The sequence below is a fragment of the Thamnophis elegans genome, chromosome 3 (genome assembly GCF_009769535.1).
Source record: "Thamnophis elegans isolate rThaEle1 chromosome 3, rThaEle1.pri, whole genome shotgun sequence".
NCBI classification, from domain to species: Eukaryota; Metazoa; Chordata; class Lepidosauria; order Squamata; family Colubridae; genus Thamnophis; species Thamnophis elegans.
Genome location: NC_045543.1, coordinates 116,060,410 through 116,087,802, shown reverse-complemented (window position 1 = coordinate 116,087,802; position 27,393 = coordinate 116,060,410). Strand labels below are relative to the sequence as shown.

The window sequence follows — 27,393 nt, the reverse complement described above, 5'->3', positions numbered from 1 at the left end:
TTATACAGTAATGATCATTTACTGCTGTTTCAGATTCTAACAGCATTTACAGCATTGTACTATATATGAATTTAGGGGAGGCAGTTGCCCTGTTTTTCATTTTATGCTTGTTTATATTTAACTCAATTTGCCACTTTATAGATGTCCTTATAGCTTTGAGAAACCCTTTCAGGATGCTTTGCTGCTTCACATCCTAATTATTTATGAACAACTTAAAAAGCATTAGTCCCAATATTGATTCTAAGTGGATCCAATTATTTCCACACCTCCATTGTGAAAACTAATTCCTTTTACTGATTATTTTAAAATATTTAATCAGATAATGTTGTTGATCCATAAAACCTATAGCCATTTAATGATCTACTCTGATCTCTTTATCCCCTAAATTGGCCCAGGAGCATTTGATGAGAAATTTGGTTGAAAGCTTTTATAAAGCTGACTATAAAGTACTCTCGTTCATATTTTCAAAAAACACTAAAAGATTAGTGATATAGAATTTAAATTTGAACAAGCCAGATTGATTCTTCTTTTGTTTTTTTTAAATAATATTATTCAACAAGTTATTAAGAGCTAATGTTGAACAAGTTGGTCTATGTAATTTAAGCAAAACAGACAAAATTAATTGATTCAACTTTTCTTGTAATCAACTAATTAAAACTTTAGTATTCCCTATTTTCCTGTGTTATTCAGTTGACTGACTATATCTCTCTATTGTTTCCCTCTTTTAAACTATTTAAAGAGTTTTGATTGTTGCTCTTACTATAAATAGAAAGATGTCCCTCCATTCTTTTGACACTCCTTCTCTGTTTTGGTTTTGTACAAATATGTTTTTGAAGTTTTGTGTTCTTTGAAATGAGTAAACATTTTCCTTAATAATATTTGTTATAATCTCTTTGACTAAAATTTATCTTTCTTAACTTTTAATATATAAGAGTTTTAATAGTAATTTGAATGACTGTCAAACATTTTCAGAAGATTGATATGATGCAGGGGTACTCTTGTCTTCCAAGGTCATTACAAAAGTTGATCTTTCTTATATTTTCTTTCAACGATAAATTTTGAAAAAGAGTTGAAATTGAATATGCTTCTTTAAAATTCTTTTTTCTCTTAATTAGTAAATACAATAAATTTATTACAGTGGTGGTCTAAATGTTACTGTATTCAATAAGACCCCATTTTGTATTAGATCCTAAGAGTATTATAAAAATGCATTCACCTTTGGCTCCCTGATTTTATTCTCCATCTCAAACTATTTTGAGAAGTTTATTATTAGCATTTTTGATGAAAACTTACTAATGGGATCCATTATTATTTATTCACATTAATTATGTAGAGGAGTTTGTCTTTTTGAAATTTCTAATTAGTTTGATCTTTATGTCCTCTTTAATTATCCTGCATTTAGGATGGTTTACTATTATTCTAGAGGTTGCATTCAGATTATCAGGTTTCCATTGTATATACTGGAGTACTCAGGATCTCCAAGTTTGGCTTAGTAGCTACTAACATTAGCAGAGAAACCATATGTGACCATAGTGAGCCGAGGTGGCGCAGTGGTTAAATGCAGCACTGCAAGCTACTTCAGCTGACTGCAGTTCTGCAGTTCGGCTGTTCAAATCTCACCGGCTCAGGGTTGACTCAGCCTTCCATCCTTCCGAGGTGGGTAAAATGAGGACCCGGATTGTTGTTGGGGGCAATATGCTGACTCTGTAAACCGCTTAGAGAGGGCTGAAAGCCCTATGAAGCGGTATATAAGTCGAACTGCTATTGCTATTGCTATTGCTATATGCAATGATCTTATTTTTTTCCACATCTTGTTATTTTTTTAAAATCACATCTTGCTGTATTCTTGTGACTTAATTCCATCATGCTGCTTGTTAGAACGGTCAATAATATTTTCATTCTACTAGGGATAATTTTTTTTCTGAACCAGTTATTCCATAGTTCTCTGCTTTCTCCTAGGTATCTGTATAAAACTTTTGTTAGTATCTTGGAGAAGTAGCAGGACAAATCTTAGTTGTGAAATGTTTAGAATCCTCTGTGTGTGTGTGTGTGTGTGTGTGTGTGTGTGTGTGTGTGTGTGTGTAGAGAGAGAGATCAGAGTTGAACAAGAGTCAGTGCTAGCACAGATGATATTCCCTAATTGGGTAATGAAACATCTGAAGTAAACAACCAAGCCTTTACAGAGAATTAAATCAGACAGCACCAAGGACTCCACAACTGTTTATAATGCCTGTTTAAGTGGTCTTTTGGTTCAGCATTCGGTGACAAGTTATAAACATTCAATTTCTATCTCAGTTGCAGAACTCACAATTTAACCAACCTAGGTGCTTTTCAGGCTTTAAATCAAAGCCAGTCTGGAAACGCTAGGAGTCCTTGATAAGAATTCTAGGAGCCATTCAAATTAGAGAACGCTGAATTACCTTTACTAGCAATGTATAGTTTTTATTTGGAAGAAAATTAAATATTTTTGCATATTTTAAAATATGATTGGAAGTAAATTTGGGAACAAATTAATTTAAAAGAGTATATTGATTACGAATAAAGGTAGTCCAAGCTTAGCAACCATTCAAACTTATGATGGACCTTCCCAGAGCTTACAGCCTGTTTTCAAAGTCCATGTGATTGCATTTTGGGCACTTGGCAACAACTAGTTCACAACTATGTTTGTTTTCAGCATCCCCATATGACCATAATTTTGGTGGGTTTTTTTTTTTTTTTTTTTGGCTTGTTTCTGCCTTTTAGTTTGCTTCAAGCAAAAAATTCCTGTTGGGAAAAACGGATTTTCCTAAGGACCACATTGTTCACTTAACAATTGTGGCATATGTTTAACAACCACTGCAAAGAGGTCCTAAAACCAGGCACCAGGATGACCTTGTTGACAACCACTGTGAATTATGAGACTAATTCTGGGTTCAATTATAACCATAAGTTGTGGATTACCTGTAAAAATCTTGTGGCATCTTAAAAAATAATTGATCAGGCATAGCTTAACTGTTATGCTTCTTATGCATGTACTATTAAGGTATCACAAAATGCTACGGCTTACATATACTTTATATTTACTAATTAGGTATTCCCTTCACTACTAAAATATGTTGTAATTTAGTGCACAAATTACTCTGATTGCGCTCACCACAAATTCTTATGGATCCATTTCTGAATGTTGGAAGAATAGCTGCTATACTTTCTGAACATGTCTTGAAATGGTGAAGACATCTAGATTTTCCAGAGAGAGATATGGATGTTAGAGTTGTGATTTGAGGTTAAGCTTTCAATTCCAAAGAAAGTATTATACTTGGGGTTTATTTACATATTTATCTGACTTGCCATGATAAATAGTTCCATAGTTTCATGTAATTCCAAATCATTTAATAGTGCCATAAAGGCAGTCCTTGTTTAACAACTACTCGTTCAGTAACCATTCAGAGTTAGCAATGGTTCTACAAAACAAGATTGACAACTGGTCCTAGTGGTTGCAGTTGTTGCCACATATCCCAGACACATGATTGTGATTAGGCACATGGCAGCTGGCTTGCAATTACAACAATCACAGCATACTGAGTCACATAGTTGCCATTTGCAACCTTCACTGCCGACTTCTGCAGGCAAAGAGAAGAGATTGCAATGGATTGTATGACCCTGAGATTTGCTTAACAAGGGCAAATGGAACTGCTGCAACTCCCATCGTAAATTGATGTGGTCAGGTGGTCTGCTGTGTAACTGCAAGGCTTAGCAATGGAATTGCTGGCCCAAATTTAAGCAAAAACTACGTATAGTTCTAAATAGTTCCACACAGGCCCCTGTAAAGAGTATTTCCTAAAAGTGTAAGGATGATGATAACTGTGTATCCTTTGTTGTGCTGAGCTCTCCTTTCCTCTGGTCCCCCATCTCCAAGTGTAAATAATATATAAGAATTAACAGCCAGAAGTACCTAATTAGGAGTACTGATAGGCATATATTAAACCATGAATTCTGAAAAAATATCTTCGCACCATCCATAATGATTAGAAACAAAGATTCTTTTTCTCCTAAGGAGCCTTTCTCCAAAATAGAAAGGGAAGCCTTGGATTCAACACAAAGGATTGTGATTTATATCCTCTGAGTCCAAAATATACTGTGTACAGAAATGTCAACAACATTCAGAGTGCTGTGCTCAAAATAAATGATCAGAAAGCTGAGTGTTTGAAAATGAATGGTTAATATTGTAAAGATGAAGAAAAATCTTGAACAAGAAAGTGTTCTTATTAATTTCTGGGTCCTGCAGAAATTGCTGAATTAAGACCAACTTAGCTAGTGTGAGATATGTGGAAAGAGGCCCAATGTAGTGGTAGCTTAATCAAATAGGTAATTTTTGGCTACAGAGCAGATTCCAAAATAAATAGAAGTAGTCCTCAATTTATAGCCATTCTTTTAGTGACCATTTGAAGTTACCACAGCACTGAAAGTTTGCACACTTACGATGGTCACATGATCAAAATTTGAGCCACATGATCAAAATGTGACCGCTTGGCAACTGGCATGTATTTATTTATTTTATTTAATTTGTTTGTCAAACATGTACAAGATAGCAGATATAGGTATAAATATAAGCAAAAACAAAGAAAGTTAAGTACAGATCAGTGGGGACAATAAGACAGGGACGGTAGGCATGCTGGTGCGCTTATGCATGCCTCCTTTACGGACATCTTAGGAATGGGGTGAGGTCCACAGTAGACAGATTGAGGCTGAAGCCGTGAGAGTTTGAGGCTGTAACAATGGAGTCGGGTAGAGCATTCCAGGCGCTGGCCACTCTGTTACTGAAGTTGTATTTTCTGCAATTGAATTTGGAGCGGTTTACTTTGTGTTTTTATTGATTGATCACCATGTGATCACCATTTGCAACCTTTCCAACAAGCAAAGTCAAGGGGGGGGGGGGGGCTAATGTGCTTAATGACTACATCATTCATTTAAGGACTGCAGTGATTCATTTAACATCATGTCAAAAAAGGTCATAAAATGGGGCATAACTCACTTAACAACTGCCTTGCTTAACAACAAAAATTTGGTGCTCAACTTAGCAAATTTGGTTGTAACTAGAGGACTACCTGTGTATGTTTGACTCACTTCAGTCTGGTATATCAATCTAAATAAAAACATAAAGCTTTATCATATACATACTGATGACCGAATGGCAACATTTAGTTGAAACCTCTACCTACACATCTTTGTCATCTGAAATGGCCTCTATATTTGCATCAAACAATCAGCACATAAGGGGAGAATTTGTTTTATTCTCTGAGGCCAAAGTATTATACTAAGGATGTTTTACTCAGAAAAAGGGTTACACAATGCATTATGTGTTAGCATAGGGGTGTCAAACTCGCGGCCTGTAGGCTGGATGTGTCACTGGCCACGCCTACCCACATTTTAGCGAAGGGGGAAAAAGTTGCAATACATAACGACAACATGACGTTGCAAGTTTTACACCTCTGTGTTAGCAAATGGTACTTCCTCCCATACATATGTGAGGTGCATTCACTAGCAAACCTATGAGGTGCCCATCTATACATGTGAACTCCTTAAAGTGCCCTTGTAAGAAAACATTCATAGCAAACTGAATTGACTTAAGTGAGAACAAGTGGGAAAGAATCAACTAGGAACCTTTTGCCCCAGTAAATTGTTTCTAGTCACTGACTAGATCTCAAAAATAGTCACCTGTTCTGTCCCCCCTTCTCCGCTCGTTAAACAGACGACAGGCAAACAACTTAAAAGGAACTCTCTTTATCAGTTCTCGGCTCAAACTGGCTGCGAGCCCAAAAATAACATAAATACAGTCTCTGACCAGATAACAGAATACCAAACAAAAACTCTTACAACGCAATGCACTTCTCCAAGTGTATCCTTGAATCAGGGTTACAGAAAACAAAGCACTTCTCCAAGTGTATCTTACATAAACCACGACTGCTGATCAATCAATGTTGAACAAACCAAAGGAACGTTGACTCCTGCAACTAGGGCGTGGCACCATCCGTCCTTTTATCCCCAGAATATGCCCCTAACGAGCCCCAGCTGCATAATTAATCTTGCATCCTGAAAAGACTCACAGAAGACTGCTGCTGAGTCACAACACTGACCTAAGAAGAAGGGATACGTAATAAGATCACCCAGATGGTTTTATCGAAACTATTCCAACCTCCTGCTGAAATTTACACTGCATCTGCCCTTTTCTTTGTCTCTGAAATGCGGTGGGCCAAAATTATATGAGTTGTAGTTTTGCTTTTGATCAAGGCTGCTCAGCAAGCTCCCTTTGCTGGGAGTGCCAGTATACAGTTTTGTTGTTTGCATCCCTCATAAAATTATGTGTATCTTCAAAGCAATTTGGTTGCTTTAGATTTTGGCCCCAACAATATTTATTCAAACGGCTTGATCTGCTCTGGCTAATTTCACAAAAGAACAAAAAGCAGAAGGGAGAAGTGCAAAATATAAACAAAAATGATCTTACTGGATCCAAACATGTTTCGTAAATGAGTTCCTTTCTCAAAAAAAAAAATGCAGAAGAAAATACTAATATCTAAAATGGCTCACTACATACATATAACAGGTTACTGTGAACTGCCCAGAACTCTTTGAAGTCATGTGACACTAAATTAATCAAAATTAAAAATATTACTAAAATGTGTTATTCTTCTTAGGTTTACCCTAACTGATTCTCATTCCTAAAAGATTCTGTCCCAAAGAGAAAATGAAACACAGAAATTATTTTATCTAAGATGTTGGTCTCTTGGAATAGTGGCTAAGAGGAGCTATTGTGATTTATTACTGCCAAAGGGTATTGGTGACTGCTAAGGAAAAACTCGCAAAGGGAAAGATATGTTCCATATCAAAGATAGTTGCTAAATGTCTCCATTTTAGCCTGTTAAAAGTGAGACTATTCAACAGTAAAATCTACTTCGTTTATATATATTTTTTAGTAGAGCTGTCTTATTTTTTCCCCATAGTATTTTATGGCCATAAATCTGAGATGGAATATTTCTTAATCTGGAAAATGTTTCAATGCAGGATATTCCTGTTCTGTTTTCTTATATTGTCTAAATGTTTTCCATTTCTGAAGAGCCCAAATACATTTTAGGATAGGGTACTATATGGCAACTTTTCAGGAAATGTCTCTTAATTGTCTATAGATTTGGTGAAAATAGAAGTTTTGTTTGTGTTTTTCACAATTAGTGCAGTGATCAAGAGGGAGATGACCCTGTGATGGTCTTGCAATGATTATATCTTGTAGGTAACTAACCCTATCACTTTAAATTACTTTAGCAAGCATATCCTTGAGATTTCTAGTCCTCCTATCCCTGTGTTGGCGAACCTATGGCACACATAGTGATACGCAACACCCTCTCTATGGGCACGCAAACTGTCACCTCACTGCTGACACGCATGCATGCATGCCTCCCAGCGGCCAGCTGGTCTTTGGGTCTCTGCCGTGCATGTGCGGGGGGGCGGGGGGTATGGGTGGGACACATGTAGGCTGCGCACGCTTGCATTTTGGGCACTTGGTCTGGAAAAGGTGACCCATCACTGTCCTATACTGTCTATGAAGCAAGGGATTATGTGATAATGTAGAATATTCTTGAGTAATTCTCAATTTATTTTTATTGTAGCCCAAGCTACAATAGACAGCAGGTGACATTTGTGGAGTGATCAATAAACAGTTTTATTTCAGTATAGCTCAAATCAATCAGTCGGCAGAGATGGGTGACTGTCCCCCCTTCCTACCATTCCTGACCACCTTATAGTTTTCTAATTCAAAAGTTTGGGCCAATGAGAATTGTAAGGCAATGGCCAATCACATGTCATCCCCACCTATTTACGCTTTCTAAGCACATACCCTCCCTGTGCAGTTTCTCTCCCCTCTTATCTGTGACTAGCTACAATGGCTACGGAGTTCCAAAGGTGTTTTTTGAAAAAGCAACTGAACTTCGTATTTTCTAATCCAGTTGAAAAAGCACCTTTGGGACAACCATGACCTGGATGACTGAGAATCTCCATAGACAATGGCTATTGAGGCAATGTCTTTCATCTTTCTTTCATTCAACCCTTGCAGCATCACATTTACCCATAACCTTCCCCTGTCATGAACACTGCTGTTTATTACAACCTTTTAGCTCCTTTTAGCTTTTTCTTCTTCTTTGCTTTTTCAAAATTTAGCAACTATCACTGATCTTAGACACCTTATTGTAATAAATATTTTTAAATTTTGGGGTGCAATAAGAAAACCGATTCCAACAAGCAGTTGCATTTAATGTTTGAAAAGTGATCTAGAACATTATTTCTGAATTGTTTATAGATGAGAGGTGTCTTTCTTAAGGAGTGGGTTTTTATCATTTGTGGACAGTGGTCCTTGTTGGGAAGCTAGGATTAAGTAGTCTTTAAATGGTTATTGTTTAACAATCATGATAGTTATTCATAGTCTTATATTGAAATGGGTGATCTGGTTATTATCATATTGGATCACAAATGTTATATTTTGCTGTCCCATTTTTTTCAGCTAATTGAGAAATCTTTGTTATACTACAGTATAGGTCTTATTCCCAAAGAGCAATTATGTATTGATATACCTCCAGCCAATGGTTTTATTATATTGGTTATCATCATTACTGACTTTTTTCATATTTTTGCTAATTTCGGGGGATGATTTTATTGAGAGCCTATATGTTGGAAATTTGATAAATAAATAAATGTAATTATCCAATCTTTGCTTTCAGTTTGCAGAAAAATTTCAGGAATTTAAAGAAGCTGCACGATTAGCTAAGGAAAAATCCCAAGAAAAGATGGAATTAACAAGTACACCATCACAGGTATATTTGTCCTTGTTTTTGATTAAAATGGATATAATTTATTTGGAATGTAGTTTTGATTTACCCATTTGGGACATTCATTTGCATAGTTTCATGCAGGCTGCTTCAGTTCTGTGCCTGTTGCACCAGATACTGTAGATCGGATAAAGAGTTTATAGCTTTTCAAGTTGATATTGCAAAAGTTGAAGCAATTTATACATTGTAGCAAGCCATTCTTTCTAAACATTATGGAAATTAAAAGGATCCTTGAGTGAAAATAGGATGCATATAGAAAAATATTTACTTCATCCTGGATATATATACCCAATATGGGATGCAAAGCCTTCTTTTCTTAGTTTGCTTCCATATCGTGTCCATTGTGTGTATGCATGGGGTGGGGAGAATTTGCTAGAAGACAGACACTAGACAATTCCACTTGTGTGCACATGCTATTAATATATAACATATTAATTTAATGTATTTTGCTGTTCGGGCTTTTTTCCCCAGTTTTGTATGCTGCTCAGAGTCCACTGGAGTTGGGTAGTAAATAAATTCAAATAATCCAATTATAATAATATAAAATACATGGGGATTATATTGTGATTCTGCACCTGCCATCTTCCTGATTTTGACATCCTCCTGTGCTATTTACTTTATACAAATAGTTTCTTCCTGCCTCACCACCTCTTTGTCTGATGTTTATGTTATAGTGGTTTGCCTTCTTCATCTCTTTTTGTCTTCCTTATGACCTTATAAACTAGCAGCTTCTTCTTTCTCCTCTTGTAATTCTTCCTTTTTCAGTATCCTTGTAACCTCTTACCTCTGATTGCTGTCTTCATGTGGATCTTGTTTGGATCATGTGCAAATTGATATTCACATTTCAACATCCTTTGCTGATCTTGAAAAGCCAGGACAGATCAATCTTATGGCTGTTGGCTACATTGGGAACTTGTGGAAAAAATATTATAGAAGAAGGCAACCACTTCCATATACTGTTAAGTGGAGCTGAATTTGGTTCCTTCCATTTAATAAAAAGTGAGAAATAATCACTGGGTTCTAAAGGATTCGAAAGAGGGTGCTTTGCAAAGCAGGCTATTGGAAATAAAGCATTTGCATTGAAGGAATGAAGGAGCTACATTGTCTGCACACCTCATGCAGCTGCTTTGAAAGCTGCCCCTTGTTCTCTATATTTATATCTACATGCTGAGATAACCTTTCCGTTAGGATCTCCTGCAAAATGGCTGAGCACGTTTAGCCTGAGAGAAAGCTGGGGCTGCTTTATTACTTTGTGGAAGAGAGGTTTTGTATAGTCACACTAATCACTTTATTGAGATATTTGCTTGAGTAATCACTGTCTTTCTAAGAACTATAACCCCAAAGATAGGTAAATTAATGCATTAGTCTAGGCAATATGTAAACTGTAAGTGCCCTGAGCTTTAAAGAGTAGCAAATGCCTCAGGCTATTCCTCTTGCTAAAGATCTAAAAATGACCTGACTGAGAAGAACACAGTATGCCAATTGATTGTAATGGTTGGTTGGTTCTATCTATCTATCTATCTATCTATCTATCTATCTATCTATCTATCTATCTATCTATCTATCTATCTATCTATCTATCTATCATCTATCCATCCACCCACCCACCCACCCACCCATCTCGCGCTTACTGTAAAAGGTGTTATCAAGTACTGTTTTTAAATGTCATTATAATCTAACTGTTTATACTTATAGTCTAGCAAGCAATCAGCAATCAGCAATAGTTAGACTTATATACCGCTTCATAGGGCTTTCAGCCCCCTCTAAGCGGTTTACAGAGTCAGCATATCGCCCCCAACAACAATCTGGGTCCTCATTTTACCCACCTCGGAAGGATGGAAGGCTGAGTCAACCTTGAGCCTAGTGGGATTTGAACAGCCAAACTGCTGAACTGCAGTCAGCTGAAGTAGCCTGCAGTGCTGCATTTAACCACTGCGCCACCTCGGCTCTTAATCCCTAATACGTCTCATATAATAGCAGGGATATAGATAGGTAACTGTTGGCTGAGTATGTGGATGCCGTAAATATTTCCATTCCTGTGTATCATATGGATTTTGAGCTGATGAGCTTTTTCACGCAAAAGTCAGTACTGTTTGATTTAAACATTGTCTTGATTGGCCAAATAGTATGTTATGGCCCAGTGGTTAAATGCAGCACTGCAGGCTACTTCAGCTGACTGCAGTTCTGCAGTTCAGCTGTTCAAATCTCACTGGCTCAAGGTTGACTCAGCCTTCCATCCTTCCGAGGTGGGTAAAATGAGGACCCGGATTGTTGGGGGCAATATGCTGACTCTGTAAACCGCTTAGAGAGGGCTGAAAGCCCTATGAAGCGGTATATAAGTCTAACTGCTATTGCTATTGCTACTGTAATTAGACATTTTTCAGCTATTTTTATATTTATCCATACAATAGATATTTTATCACTTTTGACTAAAACAAGAGTAGATTTAAAAAGCATTAAGTTAGTGAAGCACACTTAACGCACACTTAAGTAGATTGTATAAATGGGTCAAACTTTGTATATTCTGAATATCAATAACTCTGTTGGAAAAGGATGAACAATTGGGTATTGGTAGAATTTTCTCTATAAGAGAAATGTTAATTTATACCCAGATATTTGAGATACGTTCATGCTATCCCAAAGTTGAAATTTGGAATATTTATGGCCCAAGTACATTGCTAATTATAAAAATCTGAATGCTGGGTATTTATGTTTTCTTCAGGAAGAAGAAATAAAGGTCCACCCACCCCCCATTATTTAAAGGTTGAAATTCAGTGCATACAGTATGTACTGTAAAGTCAACTGATAATTAGTAAAGTCTGAAATATTGTATATTTTCATTTGAACTCATAATATAAAATGTGTCATTTTCTGATCATGAAAATTATCATTCTAACACAAAGATAGATGAGAGTGTCATTAAATTGAAATAGAAATTTATTTATATTTTAATTAGTTAATTTTAAATTAAGTATAAGAGCTCCTTTAGGGCGGGCTGTCCACTAAAAATCTGCTTCTTCAGATTGAATTTAAAAAGATGCTTCCAAATATTGTAGAATGCAATGTAAGTTCCATCTTGCAGTTCTTCTCCCAGTATTGCAATTTTCCTTTCTGTCCACCATGTGAGCATCCATTCAACTGCTTTAAAAATGAAAAGAACTACTATGCTATATTTACAGACTTCCGAGTACAGTACCGTTTTGGATTCTAATATGAAGACCACTGTGTAGCTTTAAATTCTATACATTAGGAAGAAAAGTAGAAAGTTAGTATAACCTCTAGGCCAACATTTCTCAACCTTGTCCGAGTTGAAGTCCCCCCCCCCCATTTTCAAGTGGCCAAGGTTGAGAAAAACTGTTCTAGCCCAATTCATGAGGACATAAAAATCTATCTATCAATCTAGAACAGGGGTGTCAAATTCAATTTCATTGAGGGCTGCATCAGGATTGTGTTTGACCTTGCGGGGGGAGCGGAGTGGAGATAGCCAGGGTGGGCATGATCAGCTTAATATCACTTGTGTCGGGGGCGCCTGTGGTGGCCCGAGCACTCTGCCAGAGAAAACTGGTAATGAGCTTCATTTTTTTTTTATAGCAATAGCAGTAGACTTATATACCGCTTCATAGGCCTTTCAGGCCTCTCTAAGCGGTTTACAGAGAATCAGCATATTGCCCCCAACAATCTGGGTCCTCATTTTACCCACCTCGGAAGGATGGAAGGCTGAGTCAACCCTGAGCCGGTGAGATTTGAACCGCTGACCTGCTGATCTAGCAGTAGCCTGCAGTGCTGCATTTAACCACTGCGCCACCTTGGCTCTTTTTAGCTGCAATGACTTCCTGCTACCCTCTGCCAGTGAAAACAGAGCTGTGTGCGGCCCTCTCAAGCTCCATTTTCACTGGTAGAGGCACTGCGGGGTAGTCCTTTGCTGTTTCCAGGGCAGCCCATGGGCCGGATCTAGCCCCCAAGCCTTTAGTTTGACACCCCTGATCTAGAACTATTTTGAAAGCACACCATGGAAACAGCAAATGAAAAATTCTAGAAAAGGAAAAGCCCGACACAGCTCCTACTTTTAGCTGAAAATGAAGGTGAATGGATTCATTCATCTCTGAGTTTTAGTTGGGATTTATTTATTAGGTAATTCCATATGCAATAATTCATTTGAACATGAATGCAGGTAGAATGTTGGTAGATTATGCTCTTTTATTTAACATTGTGAGATTTTTCTATTTCTGGGGCAGAAAGATACCTAGAAAACTGTGGCACCTTCAAATTCTTAGGCCCTCAGAATGAGGCACTTGTGCTATGCCAGAAATTCTGCCCTTTTGGGAATATAATATCCGCAACATCACAATACACATAGAAAGAGCATCACAACACTGTCGAAATTTCTGTGACCCTCAGATGCTGCTACATGAAGCAGAACATCTTTTGATATAGTTGATTGAAACAATAGATGAGAGATGATTTGATGTACACACAGACTGCAGCTCTCTAGCTTCCTTTTTTTCTGCTTTAAAGGTTCAATAGGATACTGAACGCTGGTATTTTCTAAGACCTACAATATATTTAATAACTGTAGCATTTTATTTGATATATTGACACTATATTGTATAGACATGAAATATGTAACCATTCCTTTTTTTTAAAGGAATCTGCGGGTGATATTCAATCTCCTCTTACACCGGAGAGCATTAATGGGACAGATGATGAAAGGACAATGCCAGAAGTGACACAAAATTCAGAACCAAGGGCTGAAGCAACCCAGAATGCATTGCCATTTGCGCATAGGTACAGATTCCATTCCCAAATCCTTATTAAGTAATATGTTTGTGTGCTTTTTTGTTGTTGTTGTTCAAATGGCTTCTTTTTTATTTGGTGAATTTAAAGTTCTTGCATGACTGGTGGGCTTACAGCCATGGATACAACTTGTTTCATTTGCTGTTTTTCTACTAAAATGACATGATTTGGTATAGAAAAGAAGTTGATCTCTTCAATGATGAGAACTACAGCAGAAAGAAGAATCATAGCTCTGCCAGTGGGGGTATTTTCCCCTCCTGTCTGCATTTCTTCTCCTCTATGCATCTTGGCCATGGACTAGATTTAAATTAAGGTTCAAATGATTTTGGGGGGAGGGGTATGGGTGTGTGTGAAATACATGAGTAAAAGCACTTTATTTCTACTCTTCACATAGGAAGCAATAATTGAATGCCGGGAATTTTAATATTGTAACGTTAAAAGGGCTTCCTCCGATATTTTATTCAATATCAGGTTCTTAGAATCCAAATAATACTTGCAACACATCATTGCAGTGTGTGGTGTTCTTAGTCCAAGTACCATGCTCTTTTCAAGCATGACCCATTTCTCTTTCTCTGGCTCCAATTCTGGTGCTCCATGAATGTGCACTGACCTTTTAGGTACTTGAGAAAGCTGCTAAACTCTCTTTAAAAATGTACATTTCTTCAAATCTTAAGATGCTTCCAAACAGTTATATCTCTCTTATATATTGATGGTATCAATACCATCCACACTGGGTATGTCAATACATTGCATGCACCTCCTGTTTGGTGGGATGTGGAGAGCAATATGTTGCCTTGGAATGCAGTTTTTAGATATTCTGGTTTGCATAGACTAGTCTGAGAATGCTTGGTGTGAAATTAGTTTTTGGTTGTGCTTTTGGCAGATTGACCAAAATGTGTCTCAGAACTGACAAATGCTGTCCTTATTATTAGAGAAGGTTGCAAGTGGAAAAGATATGATTAAGTTTGGCAACCTAGTCTATACCTTTTCTGTCACACTAAAGAACTCTATGGGTAGTTCTCAAAGTGCAACCATTTGTTTAGCAACTGTTTGAAGTTAGAGTGGCACTTATCACCAGTCCTTGCATTTATTACTATCACAACATCCCCATGGTCATATGCTCAGAATCTGGATGCTTGGCAACTGGTATGTATTTACAATGACTGCAGTGTCCTGTGATGTGTTGGTCATGTGATCTCTCCATTTACAACTTTCCCAGTCAGTTTCCAACAAGCAAAATCAATAAGGGAGGCGAGATTCATTTGCTGGCTGTGTGATTCACTTAACTGCAATGAGTCACTTAACAGCCATGGCAAAAAAGGTCATAAAATTCAAGCAACTCACACTTGAAAGCTGAGCAACAGAAATTTTGGTCCCAATTGTGATTGTAAACTGAGGACAACCTGTATATGGGACCTTGAGTGACCAAGTCGTGACTGAAATCACTATAGGAGCATGCATTGATGACAAAGTGACTAGAAAACAATGCAGGCCAAGTATATGAAGGATATGCAAATCAAATGAAAAGGGAGATTTTATATATAAAATCTGGATATACATGTACTGTATGTGTGTGTGTGTGTTTGTGTGTGTGTGTGTGTATATACAGGTGAAACTTGAAAAATTAGAATATCGTGCAAAAGTTCATTTATTTCAGTAATGCAATTTAAAAGGTGAAACTAATATATGAGATAAGGCTCATTACATGCAAAGCAAGATAGTTCAAGCCGTGATTTGTCATAATTGTGATGATATTATTTCACCTTTTAAGTTGCATTACTGAAATAAATGAACTTTTGCACGATATTCTAATTTTTTGAGTTTCACCTGTATATATAATTTTATTCAATATAAATATAAATATACTAACTGAAAACTAAAATTTGCAATATATATTGCACATTTTAGTTTTAAGTTAGTGCATGGCATAAATATTCTATAGCTTTTTCATGTATGGAATATTGGAAGGAAGTAGGAACATTCATCAGATATAATGTTTCTGGCTATGATGGTGCAGTGGTTAGGGTGCAGTACTGAAGGCCACTACAGCTGACTGTTATCTGCAGTTCAGCGGTTCTAATCTCACCGGCTCAAGGTTAACTCAGCCTTCCATCCTTCCGAGGTAGGTGAAATGAGGACCCAGACTGTGGGGGCGATATGCTGACTCTGTAAACCGCTTAGAGAGGGCTGAAAGCCCTATGAAGCAGTATATAAGTCTAACTGCTATTGCTATTGCTATTCTTCTTTCCCATTTTTTAAAAACAAACTTCAACAATTAATCAGACATTTGAAACATGGTTTTTCAACAATGAGAAATGCAGATAATTTTTATTATAATATTGTATCTTGTTATAATGTTATAATTACGAGTTTAAAATTGCAAATTTTGGAGAAAACAAATGTCTTTTTTATAGAAAACCTGGACATTGTCAGCCATTGTCTTGAAATATTTAATATTTTTGTAAAGAGATTGAGCATAAACTTTGAAAAATATTTTTATAATATATAACACAGCACTAAAACATATTTTAAGTGAATCTAATTGGTTAAATTGCTATGTGCTGCTCTGGTTCCAAAATAGTAAATTTATTCTAAATGGAAAGAAATGTTAAGATTCTATAAATATTTACTATCTTTAAAGTTATGTCCATGCCTGAATACATGCTTTTGTAATGATTACCAGTCCACTGCTGAAATAGACATATACTTTTTTCTGAATATCACCTGAATGAATTTTTCATGGGAGAAAATTGAGAGGGATTTTAAAATTTTGAGGGTTTTTTTTTATTTAAAAAATATCCCTTTCAATTAAAGTCAAAAGTTATTTTCTGTTGTGTATTTTTGTAAGAGTATTACCCTCTAATTGGAAACTGAAGTCTGAGAAGGTTGTCTTCATATCCTTATCAAATAGGTTTAAGTAAGAACTATGTGTCTTATTCTATTCCTTTCTGCATTTTTTCTCTTTTAAAGGCATATATAGCATAAAGGCAGGTTATACATTTTACATATAAAAATAAAAACTATTTAGTGCATACATAACTTGCAAAAAACATTGAACTTAACTGCTTGGAACAGGGTGAGACCACATGTATATTACCCAACCTATCCCTCTTGCTTAAATACATTCTCTTTGATTTCTTGACTCTTGGTTTGAGTTTGAGTTCCATTTGGGAAAAAGCCAGATTGCAGAACCTGTAGTGGAAGTCCTGTTATAATCCCTTACATCTCACCATGATGGCTGAGCTCCTGGGAGGATATTAATGAAATGTCTGCAAAATATCCTGAATTAAAACAGCTACTTTGAGTCTGAAATAACTCTTGCAATATTACTAGGAGTGGCACTGTTGCTTGGAACATGTCTGATAAGGTCACCACTGTTACAAAATTCAAACTTTTGGCACACTACTAGTTTTAATCCAACAACATCGGGAGACCATCAAAGTCTCCATCCCTGTCTAAAAACACAGCATTAGGTATAAGAATTGAGCTGAAGGAAGAAAACTATTGAAGGCCAGTTGTGATTGCAGCTGACATGGCAAATTGCACATGTTGCTTATTACCTTTCATCTAGTTTCTGTGAAAAGCAGAAGCTAAGCTATCTGATGTGGCTTTTTGAAGCTTATAGAGACAGTAGGGATATTGTTTTAAAGAATGTAGCAACCTGAATTGTGCCAACTTTCTGTCCCTTCTAAAGCAATTTTCTTGGGTTTAAGCTGCATGTTACTTTTTAATTTTAAATGGGCATGAGGTATAAACATGAAAAGTTAGTTGGAAGTGTTTTTATAATCATTTATCTCTAGGGTGTAATCCTAATAGATATTTTCCTGACGTTGCTCTTTACATCCCAAAAATTAACAGCACTTTTTAATGGATAAAGTTTGATTACAAAGGTGTGGTTTACAATAAATGCATCCCAGGCTTTGTTCCCTATTCTATTAATAGCTTTTATTTTATTTTTTTCTTCTTATTTGTTTTTTAAAAAAATCTTGCAATATCAAATGATATATTTAGCTTAACATCTAAGAATGGCTTTATATTCTGAGGAAGTGATTAGGTTATCATCATACATGTGACTAACATGTGAATTAGAACCATGTAAAATAACTTGCATGAAAGTAAAGGCTTATTATACCCCTTAAAGATTTAGCCAGTTTATTGTGGCACAACTTTTCTATAGGGTACAATTTGTTTTTTTTTAACAAATGCTTTTGTTTAAATCATCCAACAATGCAAAATTCCAAAATGTTTTGTTATTATTGGTAAAATATGGGTGATAATCAGAATATTTTTGTGGGAAAATACACCAAGCATTATATGAGTGTACATAGTAACTCATCTCTAACAATTTATAAATTTTAAATACATATTTTAAATGTTTAAATAGTGAATTTCCAGTAATACAGTGTTCTTGATTTAAAACTTTGGCAAAAGTTTTAATACAGAGTCCTGGTTTTGAAAAATACCACATACAGACACACGTGCTGTTTGCCTCTGCTTGTAAATTTAGCACACTTTCTTGTACAGAGATGTGTAAAGATTTTGTTTGAATGCCAACCAAGGATTTATACTTCTAAAATATTTTAAATGTATTATTCTTACTGCAAGAAAACTACATCCAGTCAACATTCTGACTGAAAAGTCATTTCTATCCTCGGAATTAATGAGTACATGAAAAGTAGCTTCTTGGAGTTTCTGGAAGTCCTTCGGAAGTTGTTGATGAATTGAAGATGTTGCTGAATGCGTTTTAGTATCACAAATGCATCTGTACATATAAAGATTTTAAAATTATAGCAGTGTACTCTGGATTGGATGTAGCAGAAAACAGCTACAGAAGGAAAGATTCCTTTTATCATCAGGAGGCTTTGATCTATATTTTTTCTATTGGCTGAGCAGGGAAAAGATCATCTTTACTCATTCCCCCTGCATTGTACTTTTCGGTAATTTTCTGACAAGGGATATTTCAGGATCCTGCTGTCAACAAAATAAATCTTCGGACAAAATTGGATGTATTTAGAAAATATATGAAATACAACTAAATTTATAGTGATATAATTATTTGCTTCTTTTTTGTACTCAGTTTTAGTATAATGCCTAGAAAGAAGGCTATTTCAAACAAATAGTTCTGTTTTCAATTCTCTGTACAGCAATCTTTTAATAATGTTCCATATGTATCTGTTACTGTAAGAACAAATTTGCTGCTCTCATTAAAGGCTTTACATAGAATATACCTTTTGTGTAGATTGATTTGCATTTTATCTTTTATTAGTGTATTAAGTTGTAGATCCCTACAGTGGAACAAGACTCCTTTTAATGAAAGATTTAATATTTGGGCTATTAAATTGGGCTGCCGGAATATAGCTTGAATTTATATACAAATATATTTTGCTTAGATTTTTGTGAATATAGTTTAACTTCCCAAACCTTTTGGCAACTGAAGGATTCCTAAATATCATATGCAAAGCTAAAAACCTTCTACATAGGAATTCATGGAATTTTAGTTCAATATATCTGCAACACTGTACTTTACAAAGTTTGGTGGAGTTTAATTTTACCAGCTGCTTTGGCTGAGTGCCAAAGAATTGAGTCCTTTGAACTAAGGTGCTGGAAAAGACTCCTGCGAGTCCCTTGGACTGCAAGGCGATCAAACCAGTCATTCCTAGAGGAGATCAGCCCTGACTGCTCCTTAGAAGGCCAGATCCTGAAGATGAAACTCAAATTCTTTGGCCACCAAATGAGAAGGAAGGACTCACTGGAGAAGAGCCTAATGCTGGGAAAGATTGAGGGCAAAAGAAGGGGACAACAGTGAATGAGGTGGCTGGATGGAGTCACCAAAGCAGTAGGTGTGAGCTTAAATGGACTCCAGAGGATGATAGAAGACAGGAGGGCCTGGAGAAACATTGTCCATGGTGTTGTGATGGGTCAGACAAAGTTTTGCAACTAGCAACAACAACAACAACAGTGTTTAAAAGCGAGAGCTTTGCTATAAAATCTTTTTGGTATCTTCTGTTTCATTTCTCCATCCAACTATATTCCTTTACTTGCGTCCCTTCAAACTCTCTACTCTTGTTTCACTATTGCTTCATTAGCTATGTGGACTTCCAGACAGCATTCATTTTTTGCTTGACCTTTTGTCCCTTTTTCATAACACTATGCAATTTACGCCATATACTTTTCTGTAAACAGATGCAGACACGTTCTCCAAAGTATGAAGTTTCAATCTTTTCATTGCTGTCCTTCAAACTATCTTTTCTCAGAGGAGAGCCAAAAAGTTGGTGGCAACTATGATCTGCAATCAAAGCCATGCTGCTTTTTACAAATTTGACAAATTGTGAAAGATAAAATTCTTTCCCCTGGAATACACCTGTGTCCAGATATTCCATATTTTCTGTCCCCATTCTTAATTCTTCAAATGCAGCTTTTCTAAGGCAAGAATGTGCAATCCAAAACTCTAGGGCCATTCAGAATCCTCACGGGCCTTTTATGGAGCCATTGGAAGTATCTGTAACCATGACTGGTAAAAATTAACAGTACAAGTTCCCCCACTTGGAAATGAAAAATGCATAACAACTGGGGTAAGTCCTGAATAAACTCAAAGAATTCCCCAGAGCCCCATCTGACCAAATGTGTGATGAGGCAACTACCACTTTGGAGCCCTCAGCTTGCTACCCCCAATGTTATGCTATCCTTACTTGTCAAAAGATTCCCCACCCCCTATTTTGGGGCAATATAATTTTTAGTTTCATTACCCTTATCATTACTGGGATAAAAATACTTTTGTGCATTATTTCTTGTAGCCAGATAAATAAGAACTAGATGTAAATAAGCTAAATAGTAAAATAGGAGTACCATAATTTTACTTCTATTAAATTTAAACTATTAAATTAATCAAACTTTAATAATTACTTCATGGAATGTTTAATTCATAAATCAAAGTGACATCTGAAAAACTTAGCTTAACCATAATATAGCTATAAACAGGCCTTGACAGTCTGAAGGAGATGACTGCCTACTTCAAACCCTTCATGCTCATTTTCTACACCTCCTTCTGCGTGGAAATGCCTTGACCTTTTTTTCACACTCTCTTGAACTATTTGTTGAGGTGACGTTCAACAAAGCTCATTACATTCCCTGCATTTCTCTTCTCTGAATCTTCCTGAGAATCCCTGGCTCTTAACTGAGCCCAACCCCTCTGCCTGAACCAGAAAGATGAGACTCTGACAGCAAGAACACTTTTAAGATAGCATCTCTTGCCAGTCTTAACAACTGGATAGTTTTGTAACAGGAGAACCAGTTCCTTAGATAACCAGATCACTAAGCCATTTAGGCTTAAATTGTGCTTGATAAGCAGTTGGCAACCAGTACAGATATTTTAATACAGGCATCTTATGATCTCTGTATAGTTATACTTGTTAGCAATCTAGCTGCATATTTGTACCTATTCCACCTTCCAGATAGTTTTCAAGGGTAGTCCCATGTAGAAGACATTGCAGTAATCAAGACTGGATGATATTCTGTTGTGGATCAACACTACCAAATCAAGAAAGGAATGAAGCACACGTTGCAGAACCATTCCTTGTCAAAGCTAGCACCTGCAAATACAGTGACAACTGAGGGTCAAGGAACAAAGTCACATTATGACCCTGTACTCCCGAAGAGAATGCAGTCTATCCCAAACAAGCTGAGTTCCAATATTCAAATCCACATTCTTCATTATTAGTAGAACTTTTATCCTGAAATCTAGATAACATTATTTCTCATTCACCCTACAATTGACTTAGACAAAGTTCATGTTTTCTGAAATGGGATGAGATACTATCAGCATGTGGATGACACTCCATGAGCCGAGATGGCCTCTTCCATCAGTTTCATGCAATTGTTGAGCATCATGGAGGGACAGGACTGAACCATGTGGTGGATTGTAAATCAATAGCCTAGATATCAGACAATAATTCCATAGCTCCATGTATATCCACATATGCATTTGGCTCCTCTGCATAACACATTTAGAATTAGGTCTATATTACTAATTCTATTAATTCCATATTAATAGTTCTATCAATTTATAATTAGTTCTATGGTTCTTGAATCATCTGGTTGTGACTCATAGCAGAATTAAAAGATAAATAAATACAAATTTTGTTTGTCTTCTAATAAAGCACAAATGCCATTATCACAATATTTTAATATCACTTGTCTGATAAAATATATAGCACCACAGCAACAATATCCTGTTCTATCTATTCACACACTGCTCTTTCATATCAAAATTCCATACATTAAGGAGAGCCATCTTGACATGCTTGTACTATGCTTCAATACATAGGCAAACTTAAGTATTTCTCACTCATTTCTGCATATATACAGGTGAAACTCAAAAAATTAGAATATCGTGCAAAAGTTCATTTATTTCAGTAATGCAACTTAAAAGGTGAAACTAATATATGAGATAAGGCTCATTACATGCAAAGCAAGATAGTTCAAGCCGTGATTTGTCATAATTGTGATGATTATGGCGTACAGTTCATGAAAACCCCAAATCCACCATCAGAAAATTAGAATATTACATGCAATCAATAAAACAAAGATTGTACATAGAACAATATCGGACCTCTGAAAAGTATAAGCATGCATATGTACTCAGTACTTGGTTTGGGCTCATTTTGCAGCAATTATTGCATCAATGCGGTGTGGCATGGAAGCTATCAGCCTATGGCACCGCTGAGATGTTATGGAAGACCAGGATGCTTCAATAGCGGCCTTCAGCTCTTCTGCATTGTTCGGTCTCATGTCTCTCATCTTTCTCTTGGCAATGCCCCATAGATTCTCTATGGGGTTCAGGTCAGGCGAGTTTGCTGGCCAATCAAGCACAGTAATCCAATAGTCATTGAACCAGGTTTTGGTGCTTTTGGCAGTGTGGTCAGCTGCAAAATGAAGTCAGCATCCCCATAAATCTCGTCTGCAGAAGGAAGCATGAAGTGCTCCAAAATCTCCTGGTAGATGGCTGGGTTGACCCTGGTCTTAATGAAGCACAGTGGTCCAAAGTCCTGTTGCTCAGTGGTCCAAAGTCCTCTTTTCTGACGAGAGCAACTTTTGCATCTCATTTGGAAACCAAGGACCCAGAGTATGGAGGAAGAATGGAGAGGCCAATCAAGCACAGTAATCCCACGGTCATTGAACCAGTTTTTGGTGCTTTTGGCAAAAGTTGCTCTCATCAGAAAAGAGGACTTTGGACCACTGTGCTTCATTAAGACCAGGATCAACGCAGAATTCTACCAGTTTCAGCTGTACATGCATTAGGCCTCAATGATCTTCATTATCAAGTAAAATCTGTTTATAAACAGTTGTTAAGATTAGACATTTGTTCACTCAAAATATGCTCTAAATACATTGTGAAAGATATCTTTCTTAGACTTGCTGGCTCTCTATCATAAATAATATAAATCTCCATTCTGTGGTCCATTAAAATATTAGGACCAACTTTAAGATTCCCCAAGACTATCCCAGCAAAATAGATCTAGTAGACTGTAGATATTGGCTTCTTTTAATTTGTTAGACATTTTCTGAGTTATAAAATATGGAAATTTTAGCAAACATTTTTAAAATTTAAATATAAACTTAGTAAGAGAACATGCAAGCATTCCACTTTCTGCAAGAAGAAAGAAAAGTCCCTTTATTATCAAGAGGGAATCATTCAGAATCGGACTTTAAAGAAAATAGAGAACTAGAAAATTGTAAGTAGTAAGAAGTTATGCTTTCAGATAGAGGAGTCTTGGGATTACTGTCCAAAGTTAGGAGTCTGTTGTTACATCTTTTTTTTTTTTTTTTTTATTAATATTTGTAGGCCGCCCTTTTCCCTGAGGGGACTCAGGGCGGCTCACATAAAATCAGGGAGGGGGAATACAGACATTGACATAGTGACATATAATAAAATAGTAAGCAACATACACTCATCATTCGGGAGGGGCGGCTATCCTTATCCCCAGGCCTGACGGGCTAGCCAGTTCTTAAGGGCTGTGTGGAAGGCCTGGACGGTGGAGAGGGTACGAATCTCCACGGGGAGCTCATTCCAAAGGGTCGGGGCTACTACTTAGAAGGCCCTCCTCCTTGTAGTTGCCAGCCGGCACTGGCTGGCCGATGGAATACGGAGGAGGCCTAATCTATGTGATCTTATTGGTCGCAGGGAGGTAATTGGCAGGAGGCGGTCTCTCAAGTATCCGGATCCACTACCATGTAGGGCTTTATGGGTGACTAATAACACCTTGAAGCGCATCCGGAGACCGACAGGCAGCCAGCGCAGCTCGCGGAGGATAGGTGTTATGTGGGTGAACCGAGGTGCACCCACAATCACTCGCGCGGCCGCGTTCTGTACTAGCTGAAGTCGCCGGATGCTCTTCAAGGGCAGCCCCATGTAGAGCACATTGCAGTATTCCAGCCTAGAGGTCACAAGGGCCCGGGTGACTGTTGTGAGAGCCTCCCGATTCAGGTAGGGCCGCAACTGGCGCACCAGGCGAACCTGGGCGAATGCCCCCCTGGTCACAGCCGTCAAGTGGTGGTCAAACGATAGCTGTGGGTCCAGGAGGACTCCCAAGTTGCGAACCCTCTCTGAGGGGTATAGAATTTGACCCCCCAGCCTGAGAGATGGAATATTGGTGGAATCTTTGGGAGGGAAACACAACAGCCACTCGGTCTTTTCTGGGTTGAGCACAAGCTTGTTAACCCTCATCCAGTCCATAACGGCTTCAAGGCCTCGGTTCATCACGTCTGCCGCTTCATTGAGTTGGCACGGGGCGGACAGATACAGTTGAGTATCGTCCGCATATTGATGGTATCTGATCCCGTGCCTGCGGATGATCTCTCCCAGCGGTTTCATGTAGATGTTGAATAGTAGGGGGGATAAGACCGAGCCCTGAGGCACCCCATAAGTTAGGGGCCTAGGGGACGATCTCTGCCCCCCCACTAACACCGACTGCGACCTGTCCGAGAGGTAGGAGGAGAACCACCGCAACACGGTGCCTCCCACTCCCACCTCCCGCAGTCGTCGCAGAAGGATACCATGGTCGATGGTATCGAAAGCCGCTGAGAGGTCAAGGAGGACCAGGATGGAGGAATGTCCTCCATCTCTGGCCCTCCAGAGATCATCGGTCAATGCGACCAAAGCGGTTTCAGTGCTGTAACCGGGTCTGAAGCCTGACTGGAAGGGGTCGAGATAGTTTGCTTCCTCCAAGGACCGTTGGAGCTGGAAGGCCACCACCTTCTCAACAACCTTCCCAAGGAAGGGAAGGTTGGAGACTGGGCGATAGTTATTAAGAACAGCTGGATCCAGAGATGGCTTCTTTAGGAGGGGTCTCACCACCGCCGCTTTCAGAGCGGCGGGGAAGTTCCCCTCCCGAAGAGAGGCGGTCACAACCGCCTGGATCCAGCCTCGTGTCACCTCACTGCTGTTAGTAACCAGCCATGAGGGACACGGGTCCAGTACGCAGGTGGAGGCACTTACAGCCCTCATGGCCTTGTCCACATCCCCGGGGGTAACATCCTGAAACTCAACCCAGAGATGTTCCACCTGATCCTCTTGTGCCTCGGCTGGAACTGCGGGGATGGAGTCCAAGTCCGACCGAAACCGAGCAATTTTGTCCGCTAAGAATTGGGCATAATCCTCAGCTCTGCCCTGCAAGGGTTCCCCCGCTTCCCTTTTATTTAATAGGGAGCGGGTTATCCTAAACAGGGCGGCTGGGCGGGACTCAGCGGACGCAACCAAGGTGGCTATGTGAGATCTTTTCGCTGCCCTAAGTGCCCTGGTGTATTCCTTGGTGCAGGTGGTTACCATTGCTCGGTTCGATTCGGACTTATCGGACCTCCATCGGTGCTCTAGGCATCTCCTCCGGCGCTTCATCTCCCGGAGTTCCTCGGTGAACCAAGGAGGTCTCCGGGATCCGCCGCCTCGGAGGGGCCGTAGTGGCGCAATCCGGTCGAGGGCCTATGATGCCGCCGAATGCCAAGCGGCAACCAGAGTCTCTACCGGACTGTGGGTGAAAGTATCAGGAATGACCCCAAGCTCTGTCTGGAACCTTAACGGTTCCATAAGTCGCCTGGGGCGGAACCACCTGGTCGGTTCCTCCTCCCTACAGTGGGGGTTTGGTCTCCGGAAGTCGAGCCTCAGTAGGCAGTGGTCTGACCACGACAGGGGTATGATGTCGTTACCCCTCAGACCAAGGTCACAAATCCACTGCTCCGAGAGGAATACGAGGTCAAGCGTGTGACCTGCCGAATGGGTTGGGCCCCGAATTACTTGGGTCAAGCCCATGGCTGTCATGGAAGCCATGAACTCCTGCGCCCCATCAGAGTTTTCACCGAGCGAAGGCAAATTAAAGTCCCCCAGGACCATCAACCTAGGGAACTCAATTGCCAGCTCGGCTACCGACTCGAGGAGCGAGGGGAGGGCTGCTGCAACGCTGTTGGGAGGCAGGTACGTTAACAGCAGACCCACTTGACCCTTGAGGTCCAACTTTATCAGCAGAGACTCACACCCGACAAGCTCCGGAGCAGGGACCCTACGAGGAGCTAACGACTCCCGGATAACAACGGCCACACCCCCACCCCTTCCCTGGGCTCTCGGCTGGTGCAGCACCTGAAATCCTTCTGGGCACAGTTCTACAAGGGGGACTCCTCCCTCTGGGCCCAGCCAGGTTTCAGTAATACATGCCAGGTCTGCCCTCTCGTCTAAAATTAAGTCCCGGACGAGAGGAGCTTTATGTACCACAGACCTGGCATTTAGCGACAGCAGCCTGAGTCCAGGGTCCTGACTACTTCCGCCATCTGGTCTCGGAGTGGGACTCATAGGGCCGGAAGGAGGGATCTCTGTGATGTAGCGAACCCTCCTTCCCTGGTAATGGCCTGCCCTAAAGTCCCCGCCATATCTGCCCCTCCCTGTTACGACCGTAATACCCCGACCCTCTCCCGTGTCTCTAGTCCCCTCAACCACCCCCATGGCCCCCGCTTCTCCCGGCAGGTCCTCCGAATCAGGCATACTCATTCACTCACCCAAACAGTCCCCACAGAAAAGTTAAAACACATAAAATACAATGATAATGAATAATAAAAGTGGGATCATTCACTCAACCACATACAATCCCATACACTCATCATACCAGATAAAAATTGCGCGGATGAGCAGTTGTGCGAATTGGTGAAGGCAAGATCTTAAAAATTGGCCTTCTCGTTAACAAGTCTAGTGGGAGTCCAATAAGAAGCTGTATAAGGTCCAGAAAAGTATATGGCCAGAAAGAAGTACCAATAGTGGCCACTGGAGGGAGTCCAAGTTCTTGGCACACTGCCTCTCTGATGTAATAGTGCTTGATGATAATAAGGGTATTTGATGGTCCAAGAAAAAAATAAAAAATACCCGTAATGGCCACTAGAGGGAGTCCAAGTTCCCAGCCAACACAGCACTCCTGAGGCAGTGATGATTGCAATGGTGGCAGCTGATGGTAATGGCTGCCGCAGGGAGCCCGTAATTGAGTTCTTACAGCTTTGCTTTTGAGCCAAGCAGGCAGATGGTCAAGCCGTTCAAAGTCCTGCAGGAACAGCGGCGAGATCGCAGTAAAACGCCGCTTCAAAGTGCAGGGGGGGAAATCAGCGAAGCTATAGTGGAGACAGGAAACCAGTTCCTCTGCCTCCCGGTCCCAGTCCCAGTCCAGTCCAAACATCTCTCCTGGACCTCCCACCCCCTCTTCGGGGCATAAACCAGCCCCAC

General features: G+C 39.1%; 1 protein-coding gene across 1 annotated transcript in view; it reads left to right on the top strand.

Moving 5' to 3' along the window:
• The window catches only part of HOMER1 (homer scaffold protein 1), a 70,933-nt gene that overhangs the window by 21,454 nt on the left and 22,086 nt on the right, over positions 1-27,393 (top strand). The window contains exons 4-5 of the mRNA XM_032214657.1: positions 8,742-8,834; positions 13,495-13,634. Of these exons, the coding sequence (XP_032070548.1) occupies positions 8,742-8,834; positions 13,495-13,634 (233 nt within the window). The remainder of the gene's footprint in view (positions 1-8,741; positions 8,835-13,494; positions 13,635-27,393) is intronic.